Below are 25,031 nucleotides of genomic sequence, written 5' to 3'. Positions count from 1 at the left end.
TTATACTGCAACATTAGAACATAGAATAGTACAGCATAGAAATAAGCCCTTTGGCCTTCCCAAGTCTCTGCCAATCACGATCAGTCTAAACTAATTCCATCTGCCTCCACTTGGTCAGTCTATTCTCTGCCTGTTCATGTATCTGTCTAAATACTTCGCAAACATTGCTATCATACCTACATCTACCACCATCCCTAGCAATGTACTCCATGTACCTACCACGCTGTAAAAACTCCACCAATTTTCCTGTTGTCTGCAAACTTACTAAGCAGCCCACCTACATTTTCATCTAAATCATTTAGATATAATACAAACAACAGATTCCACCACTTATCCTTGTAGAACACCACTGGTCAGACCTCCAATCAGAAAAACACCCATCCACAACTACTCTTGTCTTCTGTGGACAAGCCAATCTTGTATCCAACGTACCAACTCACCATGGATTCCATGTGACTGAATCTTCTGGACCAGCCTATCACAAGGGAGCTTGTCAAATGCTTTAATGAAGTTCATACAGATAACATCCACTTCCCTATCTTCATCAGTATCACTTCCTCAAAGCGCTCAATCAAATTTGTGAGACCACTCCCCTATATAAAACTGTACTAGCTATCCCTAATAAGTCCGTTCTTTTCCAAATTGAGCAAATCCTGTCCCTAAGAAGCTTCTCTGACAATTTCCTTATGACTGATTTAAGGCTCTACATAAACAAAGGAGCCTTAAATCTATTTTTGGCTATTCTCCAGTCTTCTAGAATCTCACTGGTGGCTAAAGGGGATATAAAGATCTTTAAGGCCCCTCCCTCAGTACTCAGGATAAATCACATCAGAGCCTGGGAGCTTATTAACCTTAATGTTTTCCAATGTTGCAAAAAATTTCTGAGCTCTTTTTTTTTTCTTTTTCTTGTTTATTCTTTTTTTAACCCCCACACTACCACCTAAGTACGGTAGTGCTTATTTATCCCTTTTTTTTATAATTTAACCCCCACACTACCACCTAAGTCCGGTAGTGCTTATTTTTTCCCCAGCACCCATGTTGTGTGTGTGCAGGTGTGAGACACAGTGAAAGACACAAGGTGCACAAATCTTTATTCAAATTTCCACCACCAGGAAGATAGAAAAACACCCGGGTGGCCAGTGACAAACACTGCCCTTCACATCAAAGGGCAGTGATGTGATGAAAACAGTGAGGGGGAGGGTAGGGACTAAATCAAAATAGAGTTGGAGGGAGAAATGATGCACTCCACTCCCTGAGGCGCCCACCTCTCCCTGAACAACTCCAGGGTGTTGGTCGACACCGCGTGCTCCTTCTCCAAGGACACCTGGGCTCTAACGTAACCGCGGAAGAGGGGCAGGCATCTGAGCTCTTTATTCTACCATTTAAAATGATTGAAAAATCAAGCCATGGGACACATCATGTGCACAAGATGAGTAGATTTCCAGTTGATTCAAATTCTCATTGTATTTCTGATAGGTTGGACCAGCCTTTAAGAAGGAAGCTGCATTTAATGAGCTGAAACTAATTGCATCTGATCCAGATGAGACACACCTATTCCAGGTTGACAACTATAGTGCTTTAGATAGTCTTCTGACGAATCTAGAGAAAAATATTGTTGGAATTGAAGGTATATTTATCTATTTCAGTTCTTAATCTTGAGCACAATTGTTTCAAATATTCACAATATTGATTGAAGTGTAATATGGCACATAGATGGCAATACATAAGAAGAGCTATTTGTATAGGAAACTTGAATTAAGATGAAGTTGGAAAGTTATTTCCTGGTTTGCTTTCACATCTTCAGAGTAAGTGTGTATGATGATGCTGTTTCCTGCCTTCCCATTTTGTACCAATGTTCCTATTTGCCTTAATTAGATTTATTTCTGTTAAAACATTGCAGAGTACAAGATAAGGTATGTGTTTAAAATCATGTAATGTAATTTTAATATCGTTCATGATCTTTGGGAGTTTGCAGTGCCAGCTAAATCTGGTCTCCTCCTGTGGATAGTGCAAACCACACAGAATGGGGTTGTGATGAGTTTGTAGGCGGTTCTATTTACATTTGGGATGCTTGTTTGACACGCAATGGAGAATGTGTCCAGAAAAATCTGGTCGTGTTAGACTGTGCCCTAGCTTTACTGATTTGAGTCTTTATGATTCATGGAGGGATCTGCTTCAGTAGTCAGTCATTGAGTTAGAAAGTGGTTAGAAAGGAAACTGGGCTAGAGAAACTGACTGCTGCTTCTATGAACAATCAAAGTTTATTACTAATGCGAAGCTATGTTTAGTATCTTGACACTTTTTTTTTGTCCTGTACACAAATTGCAGGACAAATCTAACCCAGTCTCTCACCTCCCAATCAATCTACTCTTTACCAACATGAATAGTGTCAGTAATAGTGTTATGGAGTAATTCAGCAATAATCTGCTAGTTCAGATCAGTTGGCTCCTGATCTCATTTCAATATTGGTTCAAATATGGATCAAAGAGAGAAATTCCAGAGTTAGGTGAGAGTAACATCCCTTGACAACAAGGCTGCATTTGACTTAAAATGGCATCAAGGAGCCAAAGAGAAAATGGAGTCAATGGAAATCAGTGAAAAACATTCACTGGTTGGAGTCATAGCTGGCGCATAGGAAAATTGTTGTGATTATTGGAGATTAGCCATCTCAGCACTAAATGCTTTGGATGAGCACAGCTGCAGCAATACTAAATAAGCTTGGTGCCATCAATGAGAAAATGGCTTGCTTAGTACAGCAAATCTGCAAGCATTCGGTCCCTCCACCACCAATTCATAGTAGCAGCTATGGTACCATCCAAAAGATGTAGAAAGAACAAAGAAAATTTACAGCCCAGGAACAGGCCCTTCGGCCCTCCAAGCCTGAGCCGATCCAAATCTACTGTCTAAACCTGTCACCCAATTCCTAAGCATCTGAATCCCTCTGCTCCCCACCTACTCATGCATCTGTCCAGACACATCTGAAATTAATCTACCGTGCCTGCCTCTACCACCTCTGCTGACAGAGTTCCAGATGCCCACCACCCTTTGTGTGAAGTAATTGCCGCGTGTATCCCCCTTAAACTTTCCACCTCTCACCTTGAAAGCGTAACCCCTCGTTATTGAATCCTTCACCCTGGGGAAAAAGTTTGTCTCTATCCACCCTATCTATACCCTTCATGATTGTGTAAACCTCAATCGGGGGGGGGGGGGGGAGGATGGAGAAGGCTGGGGTGTAGAAAACTCCCAATAAAGTGACTGCACCTTCCCTGTTTCTGACATCCACCATACTGACTTTGAAGACAAACTCTCCTCGATGACCTCCCTTTCCTCAGCTATGATACTATTCCTCATTAGCAATGCCACTCTTCCCGCCCCCCCCCCCCCCTTCTTTTTACCACCCACCAATTCCTTTTGAAACATCTAAATCCTGGAACATCCAACAACCGTTCCTGCCACTGTGATATCCAAGTCTCCGTAATTGCCACAACATCATAGTTCCAAATACTGATCCATGCTCTAAGTTCATCACCCTTATTCCTGATACTACTTGCATTAAAGTTGGCACAATTAACCCATCACACTGACTTCACCTTTGCACTTTTAAGTGGCTATCCTTCCTCACAGACTCTCTGCACTCTTTATCTGGCTATTCACTACCTACTCCAACATCTGATCTGTACCTCACCCCCCCTGCCAATCTCAGATTCTCACCCCCCCTGCCAATCTAATTTAAAAGTTCCTGAAGAACTCTTGTGAACCTCCTGCCCAGGATATTGGTGCCCCTCCAGGTGTAACGTGTCCTTCTTGTACAGGACCCGACCCACCTTCCCCTGAAGGTAGCCCAAAGGTCCATATATCTGAAGCTCCCCCTCTCCCACACCAGTCCTGTAGCCACTTGTTCATCTGCACTCACTCTGTATTCCTAGCCTCACTAGCACATGGCACCAGTAGCAACCTGAGATTACTACTCTGCTCGTTCTGCTTTCTAGCTTCCAACCTAATCTTGATCAGATAGGCCAATGGACAGAAAATTGGCTGACTGAGTTTTACTTGGATAAATGAGACGGGTTACACTTTGGTAAGACAAACCAGGGCAGGACTTACACAGTTCATAGTTGGGACCTGAGGAGTAGTATTGAATAGAGTGACCTAGAGTTCAGTTCCTTGAAAGAGCCATCACAGGGTTTGAAGAAAGCCTTTGGCCTGTTAGCTTTCATTGGTCAGGGCATTGAATATTTGAATTGGGATGTCATGTTGCAGCTGTATAAGACATTGTTGAGGCCACTTTTGGAATACTGTGTCCAGTTCTGGTCACCCTGCTATAGGAAGGATATTACTAAATTGGTAACAGGTAAAAAGAGGATTTACAAGGGTGTTACTGTGACTGTAGAGTTTGAGTTATCTTGCGAAGCTGGAGAGGCTTGGAATTTTTTTTCCACTGGAGAATAGGAGGCTGAGGGGTGATCTTATAGAGGTTTATAAAATTGAGGGCATAGGTAAGGTGAATAGCAAAGGTCTTTTCCCTGGGGTAGGGGATTTCAAAATTAGAGGCCATAAGGATCTGATAGACAGCAACCAGTTCACAGATTTCACCCTGAGAGAGAGAAAGGAAACTGAAAGTAATTGAGTCACAGAGAATGGATACAGACCCTTTGGTCCAACTCATCCACACTAACCAGGTTATCTAAACTGAACTAGTCCCATTTGCCTGTGTTTGGCCCATATCCCTCTTTACCTCTCCAAATGTCTCTTAAGTATTGTCTCTGTCATGCCTTTACCACTTCCTTTGGCAGCTCATTCTATATACTCACCACATTGTATGAAAAGTTTCCCCTTGTGTCCCTTTAATTCCCCTCTCATCTTAAACCTATGTCTTCTAGTTTTGGACTCCTCTACCCTTGGTAAAAGACTTTGGTTATTCGCCTTATCTATCCCCATCCTAGAACATAGAACATAGAACAATACAGCACAGAACAGGCCCTTCGGCCCACGATGTTGTGCCGAACTTCTAACCTAGATTAAGTACCCATCCATGTACCTATCCAAATGCCGCTTAAAGGTCGCCAATGATTCCGACTCTACCACTCCCACGGGCAGCGCATTCCATGCCCCCACCACTCTCTGGGTAAAGAACCCACCCCTGACATCTCCCCTATACTTTCCACCCTTCACCTTAAATTTATGTCCCCTTGTAACACTCTATTGTACCCGGGGAAAAAGTTTCTGACTGTCTACTCTATCTATTCCTCTGATCATCTTATAAACCTCTATCAAGTCACCCCTCATCCTTTGCCGTTCCAACGAGAAAAGGCTGAGAACTCTCAACCTATCCTCGTACGACTTCCTCTCCATTCCAGGCAACATCCTGGTAAATCTTCTCTGCACCCTCTCCAAAGCTTCCACATCTTTCCTAAAGTGAGGCGACCAGAACTGCACACAGTACTCCAACTGTGGCCTAACCAAAGTCCTGTACAGCTGCAACATCACTTCACGACTCTTGAATTCAATCCCTCTGCTAATGAACGATAATACTCCATAGGCCTTCTTACAAACTCTATCCAGCTGAGTGGCAACCTTCAAAGATCTATGTACATAGACCCCAAGATCCCTCTGTTCCTCCACCTGACTAAGAACCCTACCATTAACCCTGTATTCCACATTCTTATTTGTTCTTCCAAAATGGACAACCTCACACTTGGCAGAGTTAAACTCTATCTGCCACTCCTCAGCCCAGCTCTGCATCATATCTAAGTCCCTCTGCAGCCGACAACAGCCCTCCTCACTGTCCACAACTCCACCTATCTTCGTATCATCTGCAAATTTACTGACCCACCCTTCGACTCCCTCATCTAAGTCATTAATAAAAATTACAAACAGCAGAGGACCCAGAACTGATCCCTGCGGAACTCCACTTGTAACTGGGCTCCAGGCTGAATATTTACCATCTACCACCACTCTCTGCCTTCGACCGGTTAGCCAGTTTTCTATCCAATTGGCCAAATTTCCCTCTATCCCATGCCTCCTGACTTTCCGCATAAGCCTACCATGGGGAACCTTATCAAATGCCTTACTAAAATCCATCTACACTACATCCACTGCTCTACCCTCATCCACATGCTTGGTCACCTCCTCGAAGAATTCAATAAGACTTGTAAGGCAAGACCTACCCTTCACAAATCCGTGCTGGCTGTCCCTAATCAAGCAGTGTCTTTCCAGATACTCATAAATCCTATCCCTCAGTACCCTTTCCATTACTTTGCCTACCACAGAAGTAAGACTAACAGGCCTGTAATTCCCGGGGTTATCCCTATTCCCTTTTTTGAACAGGGGCACAACATTCGCTACTCTCCAGTCCCCTGGTACCACCCCCGTTGCCAGTGAAGACGAGAAGATCATTGCCAACGGTACTGCAATTTCCTCTCTTGCTTCCCACATAATCCTAGGATATATCCCGTCAGGCCCGGGGGACTTGTCTATCCTCAAGTTGTTCAAAATGTCCAACACATCTTCCTTCCTAACAGGTATCTCTTCTAGCTTACCAGTCCATTTCACACTCTCCTCTTCTACAATACGGTCCCTCTCGTTCGTAAATACTGAAGAGAAGTACTTGTTCAAGACCTCTCCTATCTCTTCCGACTCAATACACAGTCTCCCACTACTGTCCTTGATCGGACCTACCCTCGTTCTCGTCATTCTCAGGTTTCTCACATACGCATAAAATGCCTTGGGGTTATCCTTGATCCTATCCGCCAACGATTTTTCATGCCCTCTCTTAGCTCTCCTAATCCCTTTCTTCAGGTCCCTTCTGGCTATCCTGTATCCCTCCACTGCTCTGTCTGAATCCTGTTTCCTCAACCTTATGTAAGCCTCCTTCTTCCTCTTTACCAGACATTCAACCTCTCTCGTCAACCAAGGCTCCCTCACACGACCATTTCTTTCCTGCCTGATAGGTACATACATATCATGGACACGTCGTATCTGCTCTTTGAAAAAGTTCCACATTTCCACCACATCCTTCCCTGACAGCCTATGCTCCCAACGTATGCTCCTCAAATCCTGCCTTACAGCATCATAATTTCCCTTCCCCCAATTATAAAATCTACCTTGTTGTGCGCATCTATCTCTCTCCATAACCAAGGTGAAAGTCACAGAATTGTGGTCACCATCACCAAAATGTTCACCCACTAACAAGCCCACCACTTGTTCCGGTTCATTACCGAGTACCAAATCCAATATGGCCTCCCCTCTGGTTGGACAATCTACATACTGCGTTAGAAAAGCTTCCTGGACACACTGCACAAACACCGCCCCATCCAATCTACTTGATCTAAAGAGCTTCCAATCAATATTTGGGAAGTTGAAGTCGCCCATGACTACGACCCTGTGGCTTCTGCACCTTTCCAAAATCTGTTTCCCAATCTGTTTCTCCACATCTCTGCTGCTATTGGGGGGCCTATAGTAAACACCCAACAAGGTGACTGCACCTTTCCTATTTCTGACTTCAGCCCATACTACCTCCAGAAGCAGATCCCCCTCAAACTTCCTTTCTGCAGCCGTTATACCATTTCTAATTAGCAATGCCACCCCCCCCTCCTTTTTTCCCACCCTCCCTAATCTTACTGAAACACCTGTAACCAGGAACCTCCAACAGCCATTCCTGTCCTGATCTTATGAATCTCTATAACATCACCCCTCAGCCTCCTACACTCCAAGAATAAATGATTCCATGGATTGGCCATGCTAAATTGCCACATAGTGTCCAGGGATGTGCAAGCTATGTGAATTAGCCACGGGAATGTGGGGTTCGAGGATGTAATGGGCTACTGATTGATTGTTCTCTTCATAAGTAATGCTTTCCAGGTCTGATATAGTTGTAAAGTCATTATTTGCTGCTCACATTCACTGTTTAATGTTGTCAATTTATTCATTAATTCACCAGGTACCCAAGGTGTAAACATCAGTGCATTTCAGATGGAACTGGCCCAAGCTGGATTTAGTGCAGATTACGCTGATGTGAGATTTGTAAACTTTTTATGAAATCTGTGATTATTGATTTATTTTTAAGGAAAAATCATGTTTTCCATATTGCATTTTAATTATAAAAATGGGAGAGTGTCAGAACACTGCTGTCCAGTAATATAGATCTCAATCGCCCACTGCCTCAAATACTTTTGCAACCTTTCCCTGAACCTAACCTTAATCCTAGCCCTAACCCTATCGGTCTGTGCCCCCGATTCAATCTGTTTCATCACTTATGCAAATTGAGGAAGACAACACTTTCCTCTGTGTAGCTTGAACCTATGTTTACCCACTTAGAGTTTGTGACTGTTTCAAACATGTTGGTAGTGTGTAATGTAATGAACAGATATTTGTTTTCTTGCATTTGGTCGGAACTATGCAAAAGACAAAATATGTTTTGAAATAAATGTTTGTTTTTTGCTGACCTGTCGATTTTTAACTGGAAAAGAACAAAATTTACACAATCAGCATACAAGCAAATAATATTTGGCAACACGGCCTTAATCAACATCTTCAGGCACGGCCACAACAATTATTTTTAGCATATGAAGTTCTCTGTGGCCTCTTACTGCATTTCAACATATTGAAATGTCCAGCTATATTAGTCTGTTCAAATCTCCATCATATCTTTCCACTGCAGTAGTCTTCGTTGCTCCTTCTAAGATTCCTTTTGGAATTCCCTTCATCTTTATTGCCTAATTTAACCCCCTGATTTAAATAACAAATCCCGAAATTGCTACAGACTGCAATCATGCTGTTACAATGATTTGTGGCACAAGTGGAGTTGGCCATATATTTCTACCCATTTTTAGCAGAATTCATACTGCTCATTTTTTTTCAAAAGAAAACGAGCCTTACTGCAATCAAACAAATTGACTTTTTTCTCCTTGTATAGCTATTGTACCAATTCATAGGAAAACAAACAAATTAATGTTTTTATTCTCAAGAATAACCAAGTGATTATCCTGGCTAACTCCTCTGGAGTAAATAATTATTATGATCCTTACAGGGCAACATTTTACTTGGTGCTGTAGGAGCATATGACTGGAGTGGAGGAGTAATAATGTATAACCAAGAAACAGGAGCACTTTTTCTAAATGAGACTAAAGGAACACTCGAAGCAGCTTACAGTTACCTTGGTATGTTTTATCCTAACCTTGTAAAGTTTCTTTATGAAGCTATTAGAAATTTTACAAATGTCAATACTGTAAACAAGTACTGGATCTGACCCAGTTGCATTCATATTAAATGTACCTATATCTTCAAATGAAATTGATCTAAAACTTTGGACAGAGGTATAACCTTCTGTGCTGCTGTTATTCTTTTTATACTTAGAACTTAGGAGCAAGAGTAGGGCACATGAGCCTTCAAATCTGTTCGTTCAGTCATATCATGGTGAATTTGGTTATAGTGTCAGCTCCATTTTCCTGTCAGCACCTGTGACTCTTGACTTTATTTTTCTTTCCTTGCTCTTTTTTGAAAACCAAAAAAAATCAGCAGCATACATCAGGAGTATTTGCAACTGATGCCTTCAGTGAATTGGTGCAGAGAAAGTAAGACCATAAAAGGTATCTGATGTGTTTGGCAACAAAATCATATCTTCAGCATTTTCTACCTATCTGAAATTTTCTATCATCCACATAAGGGTTAACTCTAAATGTGTATAGCCATTTTAAATTAACAATCATTACTTTGTGTATCTGCAAAACTGATATAATTCTACAATTCTGAAAGATGATATCATAATAAATCGAAAGCTGTTTTATCTTTACTATATAAACCTTTTTATCCTTTCAAGGAAGGTGGATAGATTGTGTTTAGTGAGAGAGACTGTAAAGGAAGGCTGCCCCATTAGTAATTATGAAAGGAGTGAAGATTGTATCAAATTGAATGAACAGCTGCATAACTTTGCAAAGATGAGAGGCAGGTCAGAAAACTAGACAGAATAGTTAAGAATGACTAAAATATTAGTGATGAAGGGCAAATTAGAGTTCAAGAGAAAGCTAGCTGGAAATATCAAAGCAGATAGCAAGAGCTTCTAGAGGTATTTAACATGGAAAAGAGTAAGTAAAGTCGACATCAAGAAAGTACATCTTGGGAATTAATAATGGCATATTGCAGATGATTTGAATAAATTATTTTGCATCTGTCTTCACCACTGGAGTTCTAAAGGGTGCTGGAGTTTTTAGAAGAGGTAACAGAAAGGTTTCACTATGGTAATACTGTTGATATGGTGCAGAAGGATTTCAAAAAGCATTTGATACAGTGCCACACAAGAGTTAAGGAAAATCCCAAAGCCTTTTATTCATATACAAGGAGCAAGAGGGAACTAGAGAAAGCTTTGCTTCATTCAGGGACAAAGGAGAAAAGTTATGCGTGGAGTCAGGGAAAATGCGTGAGATTCTTAATGAATACTTTGCATCGGTATTCACCAAGGAGAGGGACATGACGGATGTTGAAGTTAGGGCTAGATCTTTGATTACTTGAGGTCAAGTTGGCATAAGGAGGGTGGAAGTGTTGGGTATCTAAAAGGCATTAAGATGGACAAGTTCCCAGATCTGGATGGGATCTATCCCAGATTAATGAGGGAAGCAAGGGAGGAAATAACTGGGGCCTTAACAGATATCTTTACAGCATCCATGAACGTGGGTGAGGTCCCATACGACTGGAGAATTGCTAATGTTGTCCCCTTGTTTCAGAAGGGTAACAGGGATAATCCAGGTAAGCAAGCAAACCTACATCTATAATCCAAGTAATTATAGACTGATGAGCCTGCCATCAGCAGGAGGGAAGCTGCTAGAGAAGGTACTGATGAATAGGATCTATTCCTATTTGGAAGAAAATGGGCTTATCAGTGATTGGCAACATGGTTTTATGCAGGGAAGGTCACGTCCCACCAACTTAATAGAATTTTTTGAGGAAGTGATAAAGTTGATTGAGGGAAGTTTGTAGATGTCGTATACATACGTAGACTTCATTAAAGCCTTTGATAAAGTTCCCATGGTAGGCTGATGGAGAAAGTGAAGTTGTATGGGGACAAGGGTGTACTAGCTAGATGGATAGAGAACTGACTGGGCAATAGGTGACAGTGAGGCATTATGGGTGTATGTGAGAAATAAGGATGCAGTTACATTGGTGGAGCTACATTCCAGGCCTCCCAACAGTGAGTATGAGGTAGAAGAACAAATAGGTAAACAGATTATGGAAAGATGTAGAGGCAACAGAGTGGTGGTGTTGGAGATTTTAACTCTTCCAATATTGACTGGGATACACTTAGTGTCAGAGGTCTGGATAGGGCAGAATTTGTAAGGAGCATCTAGGAAAGTTTTCTAGAGCAGAACATCAATAGTCCAACAAGGGAAGGGGCCATATGGGACCTGGTGTTGGGGAATGAGCCAGGCCAGGTGATAGAAGTTGCAGTGGAGGGATTTCTTTGGGAATTGTTACCATAATTCTGTAAGTTTTAGAATACTCCTGGACAAAGATGAGAGTGGCTTAATGGGATGAGTACTAAACTGGGCCAAGGCCAGATATCTCCCCCAGCATCACAACTGACCTACTTTTAATCCTTGTACTGACTGCATTTGCCCAGCAAAGGCTTCAGGGCTATGGATCCCTCGACTCTGGTAGCACTAAGCACCTGACTAAATGTGGCACTAGCCTCTGACAAAACAATCTCCCTTGACTCTAATGAAGGACATTGTGCTGAAATCTTCTCTGTTAGATTTCCATCTGCAAATTATAAATGTGTCAAAGTGTAGCAATATTTATCAAAGTGTTTGAACCTTCACAATTTCTTTCTAAAATTTGAAATCTTTACTTATATTTATGATCTATACATTCATCTTTTTGTGTCTTCTAGAATATATCCAATCAGTGCCTGTCAAGTGTGAACTGCCTTTTGTAGCAGCTATTTTACATTCTGTCCCCTTTTTTTAGTCCCATAAAGAGGTTTAACTAGTGTTCATTTAGCATTTGTGATAAAGGATTTCCAACTGAAATGCTAATTTCCCATTTCTCTTTCCAGATACTGATGAATTTACTATGTAAACCATAAAACCATATAGTTCTAACACTTCCTGTTTTTACTATAGATTGGCAGTGTTTCCTGTTTCATTTACTACCTCTGTAGATCTGTAATGGTTCTCTCTTTCCAGGGTACAGTGTAGCTTCAGTAAAGGGAATGAATGGGCAGCACTTGTACGTTGCTGGAGCCCCTCGGCATAGCCATACTGGACAAGTACTTGTATTTCAAGCAGGAACTTCTGTCAAAATAAAGCAACATCTTGCAGGGAAGCAGGTTAGTTCATAATTGGAACTGAAGTCCAACATTGACAAAGCATTGTTTGCTACAAAATTAAATGCTTAGTTACTGATTAAGTTTCCACATCAATGAATTTAAGAAGTTGTAGAATAAAATTCAAGAATGGAATTTTTCTGTTTCAGCTGGGGTCATACTTTGGTTCAGAGCTGTGCTCTCTGGATATAAACAATGATAATGTGACAGATTATCTTCTTGTCGGTGCTCCATTCTTTCATGTACAAGGCGAAGAGGGCATGGTTTATATCTACCAGCTCAATGACAAGGTATGGAATGGGGGCTGGTCCTCCTAAGCATGTACATTTGGACCAAGGACAGCTGGATTGCTGCTCCAGTGAATTTTGTAATGTTTTGGAGTGGTGCTTTCTGGAGGACAGCCTATATTTCTCTGAAAGTTTAAACAGAAAGAATGGAATTTCTGCAGAGCTCTGAGGTCAAAGGATACTTGGATGAAGTTCTGTAGAGGAGAAATTTTAAAAATAGGCGGGGGGGGGGGGGGGGGGGTGTGGAGAGATTTCTTCTAGAAGTTTATAAAATAATGACCGGTATGGATAGGTTAATGGTGGTTGTCTTTTCCCTAGGATGGGGGATTTCAAGACTAGGGGGCACATTTTTAAGGTGAGAGGAGGGATTAAAAGTTTTTTTTTAAAAGAGGGTGGCTTGCATGTGGAATAAACTTGCTGAGGAAGTAGTGGATATGGGTGCAATTAAATCTGTATGGACCATGCCAGACCCCCTCAAAACATTTCAAGAAGGTAGTCTAAACCCTAACTTTTCCAGTTGTTTTAAACAGGTGTATAGTGGATATTCCAGGAGTGATGCAGCTGGCCCAACCACTCAGTTTTAAACAAAACAATTTATTTATACACAAACAAAAGACAACCAAATTTAGAATAACAACTATTTCAAAACCCAATCGGCTCTATCACAACCTAATGATGCTGTTCCAAATACTTAGCACATCTCCATGAACACCCCCTTGGCAAAAACAAATGCTAAAATGAAACACAGGCCCTTACAGGAGAGATGTCAGTGAGACAGAGGATCAGCAATGGAACTGCTTCTTTGGGTGCCCAGTGGCCTCTGTTTACAGCTAAAACTTGACCAGCAGCTGCACAGGCACAGGCGGCATGGTGGCTGTGGTTAGCACTGCTGCCTCACAGCACAGAGACCCGGGTTCAATTCGCGCCTCAGGCAACTGTCTGTGTGGAGTTTGCACATTCTCCCTGTGTCTGCGTGGGTTTCCTCTGGGTGCTCCGGTTTCCTCCACAGTCCAAAAATGTGCCAGTTAGGTGAATTGGCCATGCTAAATTGCCTGTAGTGTTAGGTGAAGGGGTAAATGTAAGGGAATGGGTCTGGATGGGTTGCTGTTCGGCAGGTCAGTGTGGACTTGTTGGACCGAAGGGCCTGTTTCCACACTAAGTAATCTATCTAAAAGTAATCTAAAACAGCTTGCTAAAACCAAACCAAACCCTGAAGTGGGAGAACTGCCCACTCCCCTTTCATTATACAAGTGTTTAAAAAAAGTACAAAAGCTTTCTCAAGTTGACGTTTCGAAACGTATTGGAACCTCTGTTTTTATGACCTCTCTGAGGAAAAAAAGCAAGGACAGAATAACCTTGTTAAAGGAGCAACATTGTCACAATGTTTAAAAGACATTTAGAGAAGTACATGAATAGAAAAGGTTTGGAGGGATATGGGCCAAGAGCAGATAGGTGGGACTTATTTAGTTTGGGATTATGTTTGGCATGGACTGGTTAGACTGAAGGGTCTGTTTCTGTGCTATATGACTCTATGATTGAGTAGAATTATTTGGGTTCAGTAATTTTCCCCTTTCCTATTTCTTATGCTTTAAGATAAAGACAACCAAAGACTATTATCAAATCAACACCTTCTTAATTTATTAACTCAGAAGCATCGGCATAATGATGGAATTTCCTATTAATGCCAATGTGTTGCAGCCACTTACAAAAATAGTATGATTTCTTATCCTTACATTGTTTGTTTGGGGTTCACTCTCACAGCACTAGCCTTCTCTGTGGGCCTAGAGATAGTGGGAAGAAATAGTGCAGGAGCAGATTTCTTGGGCTTTGGAGAATAGGACCTCATGGCTCCTGATGGATGTCAGTGGCTTAAATTCATGAATTAAACCACGATAACATTGGGGAAGAGGGTTTCCATTTACAAAATCTACTTTGCATCCTTGAGGGTTGAACAAATGACCATGCCTCCTGTTTGGCTTTCAGACGAGAAGCTGAAAGTTGGTCCTTTTTCACCTATTGGAATAATTCCACAGGCCTATGCAATGAAATGTGAAGAAAGTTGATCCTAGTTAATTCTCTAGAAATTGAAAAGTCTACATTTCCTGACCTTGGTCCATGGGAGCTTGTCATTCTTTGGATACCTCAACAGTCCCTGAAGTACTGGACAGTTCTTGAAGAACTTGACATTTCTTGGCTACTGGGAACTCCCTGGAAATCTAGGCGTAATTAGTTTTCATTGGGATGCTGATCATTCCCTGGTATAGGGATCATGAAACTCGGCTCTATATAATTTTCTCAAGACAATTTTAGGAGTCCATGAAAATATATAAAATGTGCAAGATGCATGCTGATTCTTGGCTGAAAATAAAAAGGCTCTATGCAATCTGTTGAACAGTGAACTGTTAATAGCAGTGGTTCCAGATTTCCTTGCTATATTTATTATGTTTTATTATTTTATTGAACAGAATACATTTGAAGAGAAGGACAATTTGACAGGAATATCAAGTTATACCAATGCCAGATTTGGAGTTGCCATTGCAAACATAGGTGACATCAATATGGATGGATACAATGATGTAGCTATTGGAGCTCCTCTGGAAGAAGACCATAGAGGCAGTATCTATATATTTAATGGACATAAGGATGGTATTCACAAGGCTCATTCCCAGGTAGGGTTAGCTACAGAAACGTCATGGTATCTGGTACAGTCCAAGCTCTCCTGACATTTTTTTTGTGATCATGTTGTAGAGCAGTCGCCTCTTTAACTTGAAACACATAATACTGTGAACAGGAGTGATCCTCAAAGCTAGCAGTAAACGTTGACTTAGATTTCACCAATGAAAACATTACCATGCATAAACCAAAATGACTTGTTGAATTGTTCTCTGAAATTGGCACAGAAGTTTAAGAACCATAGCAGAATAAACAGAAAAGAATTGTTAAAGCGTAGACTACTTTATTTCTGCTGTTCATGACTGTGTCTAACAATCAAACAGACTCATCATTGTGTTTCCTTTCACTGAGTTACAAGGTAGAAACCTTAATCTTGTCCAGTCCTTCCAGATAATGCATAAATAGTGGAAAGCTGGCTCCGATTCTTCCAGCAAATCCTCTCTAACTTGATTGTTATACTGTATGATGCTGTGCCTTTATTCTGCTAACGGCCTGTGTCCCCTCCCTCTGCCAAATTAGTTTTAACTCCTTCCAACAGCACCAGCAAACTCTTGCCTTTCTACTTCAGCTGTTTCTGTCTTCCTCTTGGTCTCTCTACGTCTGTGTCTCTGTAATCTAGAAAAAAAGTGGCCCTCCTTTGTGTCAAGCTGTGAAAACAGACACCTGATTTTCTAATAGGTTTTGGTTGCAGATCATAACGTCCCTGTTTCCACTGAAAGTTAGTGTTACCATAGTCTACGTATTCTGGAAATGATTTGGAGATGCCGGTGTTGGACTGGGGTGTACAAAGTTAAAAATCACACAACATCAGGTTATAGTCTAACAGGTTTAATTGGAAGCACTAGCTTTCGGAGCATCGCTCCGTCAGGTGGTAGAGGAGGGCTCAATCCTAACACACAGAATTTATAGCAAAAATTTACAGTGTGATGTAACTGAAATTATACATTGAAAAATTGATTGTCTTTTAAGCCTTTCATCTGTTAGAATATCGTGTTAGTTTCACTTCTTTCATGTGTAAATCACAAAAGCTTTTTTTAAAAAGTTGCATTCTCAAGTTAGCTGTAATAATTGATGTTAGGTAGACAATATGTTGAAGGTGTTAGCCCTCTGTGTTCTCTGTCTATGCCATGATGTTTAGATTGATTCTAATCTAAAAAGTGAGATAATGGAGTTCTACATGAATGCATGCAGTTTTTGAGCAAAGTACAATGTAACCCTGCAAGTACAAATTCACCCCATAAAACATAGAACATAGAACATAGAAAAATACAGCACAGTACAGGCCCTTTGGCCCTCGATGTTGCGCCGATTCAAGCCCACCTAACCTACACTAGCCCACTAACCTCCATATGCCTATCCAATGCCCGTTTAAATGCCCATAAAGAGGGAGAGTCCACCACTGCTACTGGCAGGGCATTCCATGAACTCTCGACTCGCTGAGTAAAGAATCTACCCCTAACATCTGTCCTATACCTACCACCCCTTAATTTAAAGCTATGCCCCCTCGTAATAGCTGACTCCAGACGTGGAAAAAGGTTCTCATGGTCAACCCTATCTAAACCCCTAATCATGTACACCTCTATCAAGTCACCCCTAAACCTTCTTTTCTCCAATGAAAACAGCCCCAAGTGCCTCAGCCTTTCCTCATACAATCTTTCTACCATACCAGGCAACATCCTGGTAAACCTCCTCTGCACCCGTTCCAGTGCCTCCACATCCTTCCTATAGTATGGCGACCAAAACTGCACACAATATTCCAGATGCGGCCGCACCAGAGTCTTATACAACTGCAACATGACCTCAGGACTCCGGAACTCAATTCGTCTACCAATAAAAGTCAGTATGCCATATGCCTTCTTCACCGCACTATTTACCTGGGTGGCAACTATCAGAGATCTGTGTACATGGACACCAAGATCCCTCTGCTCATCCACACTACCAAGTATCCGACCATTAGCCCAGTACCCCATCTTTTTGTTACTCTTACCAAAATGAATCACCTCACACTTCCCCACATTGAACTCCATTTGCCACCTTTCTGCCCAGCTCTGCAGCTTATCTATATCCCGCTGTAACCTGACAAAATCTTCCTCACTGTCAACAACTCCACCGACTTTCGTATCATCCGCAAACTTGCTCACCCAACCTTCTAGCCCCTCCTCCAGGTCATTTATAAAAATGACAAAAAGCAATGGTCCCAAAACAGATCCTTGCGGATCACCGCTAGTAACGGCACTCCAAGATGAACCTTTACCATTAACTATTACCCTCTGTCTTCTTCCAGCCAGCCAATTCCTAATCCAAACCTCCAACTCACCCTCAATGCCATACCTCCGTAATTTTTGCAGTAGCCTACCATGGGGAACCTTATCAAACGCCTTACTAAAATCCATATACACCACATTTACTGCTTTCCCCTCGTCCACCTCCTTAGTCACCTTCTCAAAGAATTCAATAAGATTTGTGAGGCACGACCTGCCCTTCACAAAACCATGGTGACTATCCTTGATCACATTATTATATCCAGATGTTCATAAATCCTATCCCTTACAATTCTCTCTAAGACTTTGCCCACAACAGAAGTGAGACTCACCGGCCTATAGTTACTAGGGTTATCCCTAATACCCTTCTTGAACAAGGGAACCACATTTGTTATCCTCCAGTCTTCTGGCACTATTCCTGTAGACAACGAGGACATAAAAATCAAGGCCAATGGCTCTGCAATCTCCTCCCTTGCTTCCCAGAGAATCCTAGGATAAATGCCATCAGGCCCAGGGGACTTATCTATTTTCACCCTTTCCAGAATTTCCAACACCTCTTCCCTACATACCTCAAAGCCGTCCATTCTAATTAATTGTGACTCAGTATTCACATCGGCAACAATGTCCTGTTCCTGAGTGAATACTGACGAAAAGTATTCATTCAGTGTCTCCCCAATCTCTTCAGCCTCCACACGCAACTTCCCACTACTAACCTTGACTGGACCTATTCCTACCCTAGTCATTCTTTTATTCCTGACATACCTATAGAAAGCCTTTGGGTTTTCCCTAATCCTACCAACTAAGGACTTTTCATGTCCCCTCCTTGCTGCTCTTAGCTCTCTCTTCAGATCCTTCCTGGCTACCTTATAACTCTCAATCGCCCCAATTGAACCTTCACGCCTCATCTTTACATAGGCCGCTCTCTTCCCTTTAAAAAGGGATTCCAATTCCTTATTAAACCACGGCTCCCTCACACGACCCTTTCCTCCCTGCCTGACAGGTACATACTTATCAAGGACACTCAATAGTTGCTCCTTGAACAAGCTCCACATCTCAATTGCGCCCTTCCCTTGAAGCCTACTTTTCCAAGCCACGCATCCTAAGTCGTGCCTCACCGCATCATAATTTCCTTGCCCCCAGCTATAACTCTTGCCCTGCAGTGCACACTTATCCCTCTCCATCACTAGAGTAAAAGTCACCGAATTGTGGTCACTGACCCAAAGTGCTCACCTACCTCCAATTCTAACACCTGGCCTGGTTTGTTACCCAGAACCAAATCCAGTATGGCCTCACCTCTTGTTGGCCTGTCTACATATGTGTGCATGTGGGTCTTTATCTGTCTGTGTGCGTGTGTGTCTGTCTGGGTTGGGGGTTGTGAGAGTGAGAAGGTGTGTGTGTGTGTGTATGTGGTGCAATGGTGGTCACCTGTAATGTGACATGAACCCAAGTTCCTGGTTGAGGCCCTCCCTATGGGTACCGAACTTAGCTATCAGCCTCTGCTCAGCCACTTTTCGCTGCTGCCTGTCCCAAAGTCCGCCTTGGAGGATGGTCACCTGAAGGTCCGAGGTCGAATGTCCTGGACCACTGAAGTGTTCCCCAACTGGGAATGAACACTCCTGTCTGTTGTGCGGTGCCCATTAATCTGTTGTCGTAGCCTTTGCTCGGTTTCCCCAATGTACTATGCCTCCGGGCATCCTTGCCTGCAATGTATGAGATAGACAACGTGACTCAGCCAATGTTGTCTGAGTACATGCCATGTACAAGGTGGGTGGTGACCCCACGCGTCATGGTGGTATCCATGTCCACACTCTTGACACGTCTTGCAGCGTCTACCGTGACAGGATTGTATGGAGTTGTCCTGAGAGCCGGGCAGCTTGCTACGAACAACGATCCATTTGAGGTTTGGCGGTTGTTTAAAGGTGTGGGGAAGGTCTTGGCGAGGTGCTCATCCTCATTGATAATGTGTTGCAGGTCACGAAAAACATGGTGTAATTTTTCAGCTCCTGGGAAATACTGAACAACGAAGGGTACCCTGTCGGTTGCAGCACGTGTCTGTCTCCTGAGGAGGTCGTTACGGTTCCCTGCTGTGGCACGTCGAAACTGGCAATCGATGAGTTGGGCATCGTACCCCTTCTTATGAGGGCATCCCTGAGTACATCCAGGTGTCCGTCACGTCCCTCCTCATCTGAGCAGATCTGGTGTACGCATAGGGCTTGTCCATAGGGGATGGCTGTTTTAATATGTTTTTGGTGGAAGCTGGAGAAGTGTAGCATTGTGAGGTTGTCTGTGGGTTTGCAGTAGAGTGTGGTGCTGGCGTGTCCATCCTTGATGGAGATGCATGTGTCCAAGAATGAGACAGATAGTTGAGAGTAGTCCATGGTGAGTTTGACGGTGGGATGAAACTTGCTGATGTCACTGTGTAGTTTTATCAGTGACTCCTCACCTTGGGTCCAGAGGAAGAAAATGTCGTCAATGTATTTGGTTGGAGATCCTGCATAGAGAAGAAGTCTTGTTCGAACCTATGCATAAAAATGTTGGCATGTTGAGGTGCAAATTTGGTCCCCATGGCTGTTCTGTATGTCTGGATGAAAAATTGGTTGTCAAAGGTGAAGACTTTGTGATCAAGGATAAAGCGGATGAGTTGTAGGATGGTGTTTGGAGATTGGCAGTTGTTAGTGTTGAGTACTGAGGCTGTTGCCGTGATGCCATCATTGTGGGGATGCTAGTGTAGATTGCAGAAATGTTATTGTGACGAAGAATGTTCCCGGTTCAACTGGTCCGTGGGTGCTGAGTTTCTGTAAGAAATCCGTAGTGTTGCGACAGAAGCTGGAGATCCCCTGTATGATAGGTTTCAAGATGCCTTCCACATAGCCGGAGAGATTCTCACATAGGGTCCCATTGCCCGACAACGATGGGATATCCTGGTGTGTGTACCTTTGTGTACCTTTTTTGGAAGGTTTTGTGTACCTTTTTTGGAAGGCAGTAGAAGTCGCCTACACGAGAAGTACGTGGGATGAGGGTGCGTAGGGAACTCTGAAGGACTGGATCCAAAGTTCTGATCAGTGTGTTTAATTCACGGGTGTGTTCTTTGGTCAGATCAAGGTGGACTTTGGGACAGGCAGCAGAGAAAGGTGGCCGAGCAGAGGCTGTTAGCTAAGTTCGGTACCCATAGGGAGGGCCTCAACCGGGACCTTGGGTTCATGTCACATTACAGGTGACCACCATTGCGCTTTCTCTCTCTCACGCTTTCACTCTCGCTCTCGCGCTCTCTCTCGCTCCCAACCCAGACAGAGACACACATGCACACATATATTTTGTGGGGTGAATTTGTACTTTGCTCAATAACTGCATGAATTCATCTAGAACTCGGTTATCTCTCTTTATAGATTAGAATCAATCTAAACATCCTGGCATAGACAGAGATCACAGGGCTACCACCTTCAACATATTGTCTAGCTATCACCATTGTAAACAGCTAACCTGAGAATGCAACTTTTTTAAAAAAAAAAGGTTTTGTGATTTACACTTGAAAGAAGTAAAACTATCACTGTATTCCAAAAGATGAAAGGCTTAACAGACAATCAATTTTTCAATGTATAATTTCAGTTACAATCACACTGTAAATCTTTTGCTATAAATTGTATAAATTGCTATAAATTAGGATTGAGCCCTCCACTACCACCTGGTGGAGTGATGCTCCGAAAGCTAGTGTGCTTCCAATTAAACCTGTTGGACTATAACCTGGTATTGTGTGATTTTTGACTTTATTCTGGAAATGATATGTTAAAAGAAATGATCTAATTTGTTGACACTTCTGACAATTTAATCTTTAAATTGTCTAGCGAATAAGTGGGAAGGATGTTCTGCTTGAACCCTTATACTTTGGACAATCAGTGGCTGGTTCTTCTGATGTTGATACTGATGGGATTCTTGACATAACAGTTGGTGCACAAGACAATGTTGTTGTGCTCAGGTATGTAGCCATATATAATACAACATCTTGTTCTAACAGACCGTTTAATTGTCTTCATGTATTTTGTTATATAACACTGATCAAAACTATTTAGAAAGGAAAAAAAGATTAAAAGCCTTTGGAAAATGCAAATATTATTCTAACATAATTAGAAGGGCATGACATTTTAACATGAAATGGAGAGTATTGTAATGTTAGAGGCTTCCACCTTTAATATTAGAGCCATAAGATACTATATTGAGACCAGGATTGTAATGTTAGAGATATTGCATTATCAAGTTGAAGGTTTAGCACTGTAACATTTGGCGCATAGCACCATAACATTAGCCACACAGCACTGTAATGCAACCTAACATTACAGGGTTTCCTCCGGGTGCTCCGGTTTCCTCCCACAGTCCAAAGATGTGCAGGTCAGGTGGATTGGCCATGCTAAATTGCCCGTAGTGTTAGGTAAGGGGTAGATGTAGGGGTATGGGTGGGTTGCGCTTCGGCAGGGCGGTGTGGACTTGTTGGGCCGAAGGGCCTGTTTCCACACTGTAAGTAATCTAATCTAAATTTGTATGCCTAACTATATTTACTGCTTCCCTTTATTCGTTAACTTTTTTTGCCAATATAAATATTTTTCCTCCTTTACTTGTAATTTCTCTCTGACCTGGTCTTAATCTTCCTGAGATATACAAATAATAAATGTGGTGTGCATAACATTGTCTGTTAGATTTGGGAGCAACTAGGAAAGAAATACAATTTACAGAGTAATTTATGTTGTGGAGGAAATTTATGAAGCCCTGCAGTCAGACCTGTACCTATAGAAGCCACAAATCGGTTCAGTTGAACATGTTATGTCTGGCATTCAGTCTGGCCCCTTTCTAAAGAAAACAACAGGTTTTAAATTTGAGTTAATGTTTCGGATCCAGTGACCCTCTTTCAGAACAGTTCTAAAGAAGGGTCGCTGATCCAAAACGTTAACTCTGTTTTCTCTGCACAGATGCTGACAGATCTCCTGAGATTTTCCAGCTATTTCTGTTTTTGTTTCTGCTTTCCAGCATTTACAGCTCTTTTGGTTTTTAAATTAAGATTTTAAATTTGTGTGATTTTAACGAGTTATGATGTTTTTAACAAACAATGATCATTCTTTACAGCTCAAGACCAGTTATCAACATTGGGACCAATGTTACATTTTTTCCGAAGCTGGTGCCTTTGTCCTTCACAACTTCCCATGAGCAAGAGAAAATTATCCAAGTTTCTGTGTGTTTTACTGCTCAATCAAAATTTGCATCATTAGGTAATGCCTTAATGATAGTAAAATGTAGACTCGAATGTCAGCATCACCATTATCTGGTATTCTACATATCTCATTGTAGCCAAAGAATCACTTACAATAGTTTCACCTTTTTGCTCTTACACTGTTACTTCTGGTATTCCATTGATCAATTGTTGGCCCCTTCCTATTTCTTTGTCCATTGGCTACATCTTTAATAGGCATAATGTTTGTTTTCAAATGTGCGCTGATGATAATCAGCTCTATCTCACCATGACCTCGCTTGACTCTTGTGTTATTGCTTAACCAACCTCCAGTACTGGATGAACAGAAATTTCTTGCAGTTAATTCTTAGGAAAATTCGTCATAAAGTCACAGTCATACAGCATAGAAACAGATCCTTCGGTCCAACTTGTCCATGCCGACAAAGTATCGCAAACTTAACTAGTCCAATTTGCCTGCATTTGGACCATATCCCGCTAAATCTTTTCTATTCCTGTACCTTTCCAAATGTCTTTTTAAATGTTGTAACTATTTGTATCTACTGTTTCCTCTGACAACTCTTTCCATATACTCCCAACCCCTTGTGTGAAAAGATTGCCCCTCAGTTCCCTTTTAAACCTTTCCCCTCTCACCTTAAACTCATGCCCTTTTAGTTTTGAACGTCCCCAACCTAGGAAAAAGACCTTGGCTATTCATCATATCCATGCTCCTCATGATTTCATAAACCTCGATAATGTCACCCCTCAGCCTCCAATGTTCTGGGGAAATTGGATGAGAAGTTAGGAGGCAAAGTTGGTAAGTTTGCAGATGACACCAAAATTAATGGTATAGTGGATGGTGAAGAAGGCTGTGTAAGATTACAAAGAGGTCTTAATCAATTGGGTCAATGGATTGAGGAATGGCAGACGGAGTATAATATGGATAAATGTGAGGTATTGCCTTTTAGTAAAACAAACAAAGGCAGGACTAATATAATTAATGGTAGGGCCCCGGGTAGTGTTGTACAATGAGGAGAAAGTGAGGACTGCAGATGCTGGAGATCAGAGCTAAAAATGTGTTGCTGGAAAAGCAACAGAGACCTAGGGGTTCAGGTATATAGTTCTTTGAAATTTGCATCACAGATAGACAGGATGGTTAAGAAGGCATTTAGCGTACTTGCCTTCATTGCTCAGACTTTTTGAATATAGTAGTTGGGGGCAAGTTATGTTGAGGTTTGATAGGACATTGGTGAGGCCTCTTTTGGCACTGTGTGCAGTTCTGCTTGTCTTCTGCACCCTCACCAAAGCCTCCACATCCTCCCTGTAACGTGTCAACCAGAATTGAACGCAATAATCTACGTGTGGCCTAACTAAAGTCTTATAAAGCTGCAACATGACATCTTGACACTTGTATTCCATTCCCCAATCAATAAAGGAAAGCATGCCATAGCCTTCTATACCATCCTATCTACTCGGGTGGCCACTTTCAGGGAGATATGGACTTGAACCCCAAGATCTATGTGTACATCAATGCTGTTTGGGGTTCTGCCATTAACTCTATACTTTTCCTTAACATCAGATCTCTCAAAGTGCAGCACAACACACTTGCCTGGATTAAACTCCATCTGCCATTTCTCCCCCAATATCTGCAACTGATCTGTATCCTTTAACAAAATTCTACACTGTCCAGAACTCCACCGATCTTTGTATCATCTGCAAACACACTAACCCTCCCATCTACCTTTTCATCCAAGTCATTTAAATATATATATCACAAACAGCAGAGGTCCCATTACAGGATCCCTGCAGAACACCACTAGTTATGGACCTCCAGCCTGAAATACATCCTTCTATCACTTCATTCTGCCTTCTATGACCAAGCCATTTTAATCTTCCGGCTGAGCCTACCAAAAGGGATCTTCTCAAAAGCCTTACTAAAATTCATATAGACAACATCCACTCCTCTATCCTCATTGAATACCTTGGTTACCTCCTCAAAATTCTATCAGGTTAGTAAGATGTGACCTGCCATGCATAAAGACATGCTGACTGTCCCTAATTTGGCCATGCTTTTCCAAATATGCATCAATTGTATGTCCGATTTTAGCTTCCTAAACCTGACATATGCTGCGTTTTCTCTTTTTTGACTAAATTCACAAGCTCCCTTGTTATCCAAAGGTTCCTTACCTTGCCATCCTTGTCCTTTCTCCTTACTGGAACTTGCCGGCCCTGAACTCTCATCAGTAGATCTTCAAACAATTCCTACATATTAAATGTGGACT

At 42.0% G+C, this 25,031-nt stretch overlaps 1 protein-coding gene across 3 annotated transcripts in view; it reads left to right on the top strand.

Moving 5' to 3' along the window:
- The window catches only part of LOC122561888 (integrin alpha-E-like), a 397,374-nt gene that overhangs the window by 186,044 nt on the left and 186,299 nt on the right, over window positions 1-25,031 (top strand). For all 3 annotated transcript variants that reach the window (XR_006315137.2, XM_043714220.2, XM_043714221.2), the window contains 8 exons: window positions 1,477-1,627; window positions 7,940-8,013; window positions 9,029-9,158; window positions 12,177-12,319; window positions 12,466-12,606; window positions 15,069-15,272; window positions 21,380-21,510; window positions 22,650-22,792. Coding sequence is in view for 2 of the 3 variants with exons in the window: in XM_043714220.2 (XP_043570155.2) it covers window positions 1,477-1,627; window positions 7,940-8,013; window positions 9,029-9,158; window positions 12,177-12,319; window positions 12,466-12,606; window positions 15,069-15,272; window positions 21,380-21,510; window positions 22,650-22,792 (1,117 nt within the window). In the remaining variant the exon portion in view is untranslated. The remainder of the gene's footprint in view (window positions 1-1,476; window positions 1,628-7,939; window positions 8,014-9,028; window positions 9,159-12,176; window positions 12,320-12,465; window positions 12,607-15,068; window positions 15,273-21,379; window positions 21,511-22,649; window positions 22,793-25,031) is intronic.

This window comes from Chiloscyllium plagiosum, unplaced genomic scaffold, assembly GCF_037043375.1.
Source record: "Chiloscyllium plagiosum isolate Xiang-an unplaced genomic scaffold, Cpla_swu_hap1 HiC_scaffold_31, whole genome shotgun sequence".
Lineage (NCBI taxonomy): Eukaryota > Metazoa > Chordata > Chondrichthyes > Orectolobiformes > Hemiscylliidae > Chiloscyllium > Chiloscyllium plagiosum.
Note: the sequence above shows the minus strand (reverse complement) of the source record. Positions and strands in the feature narration are given on the sequence as shown.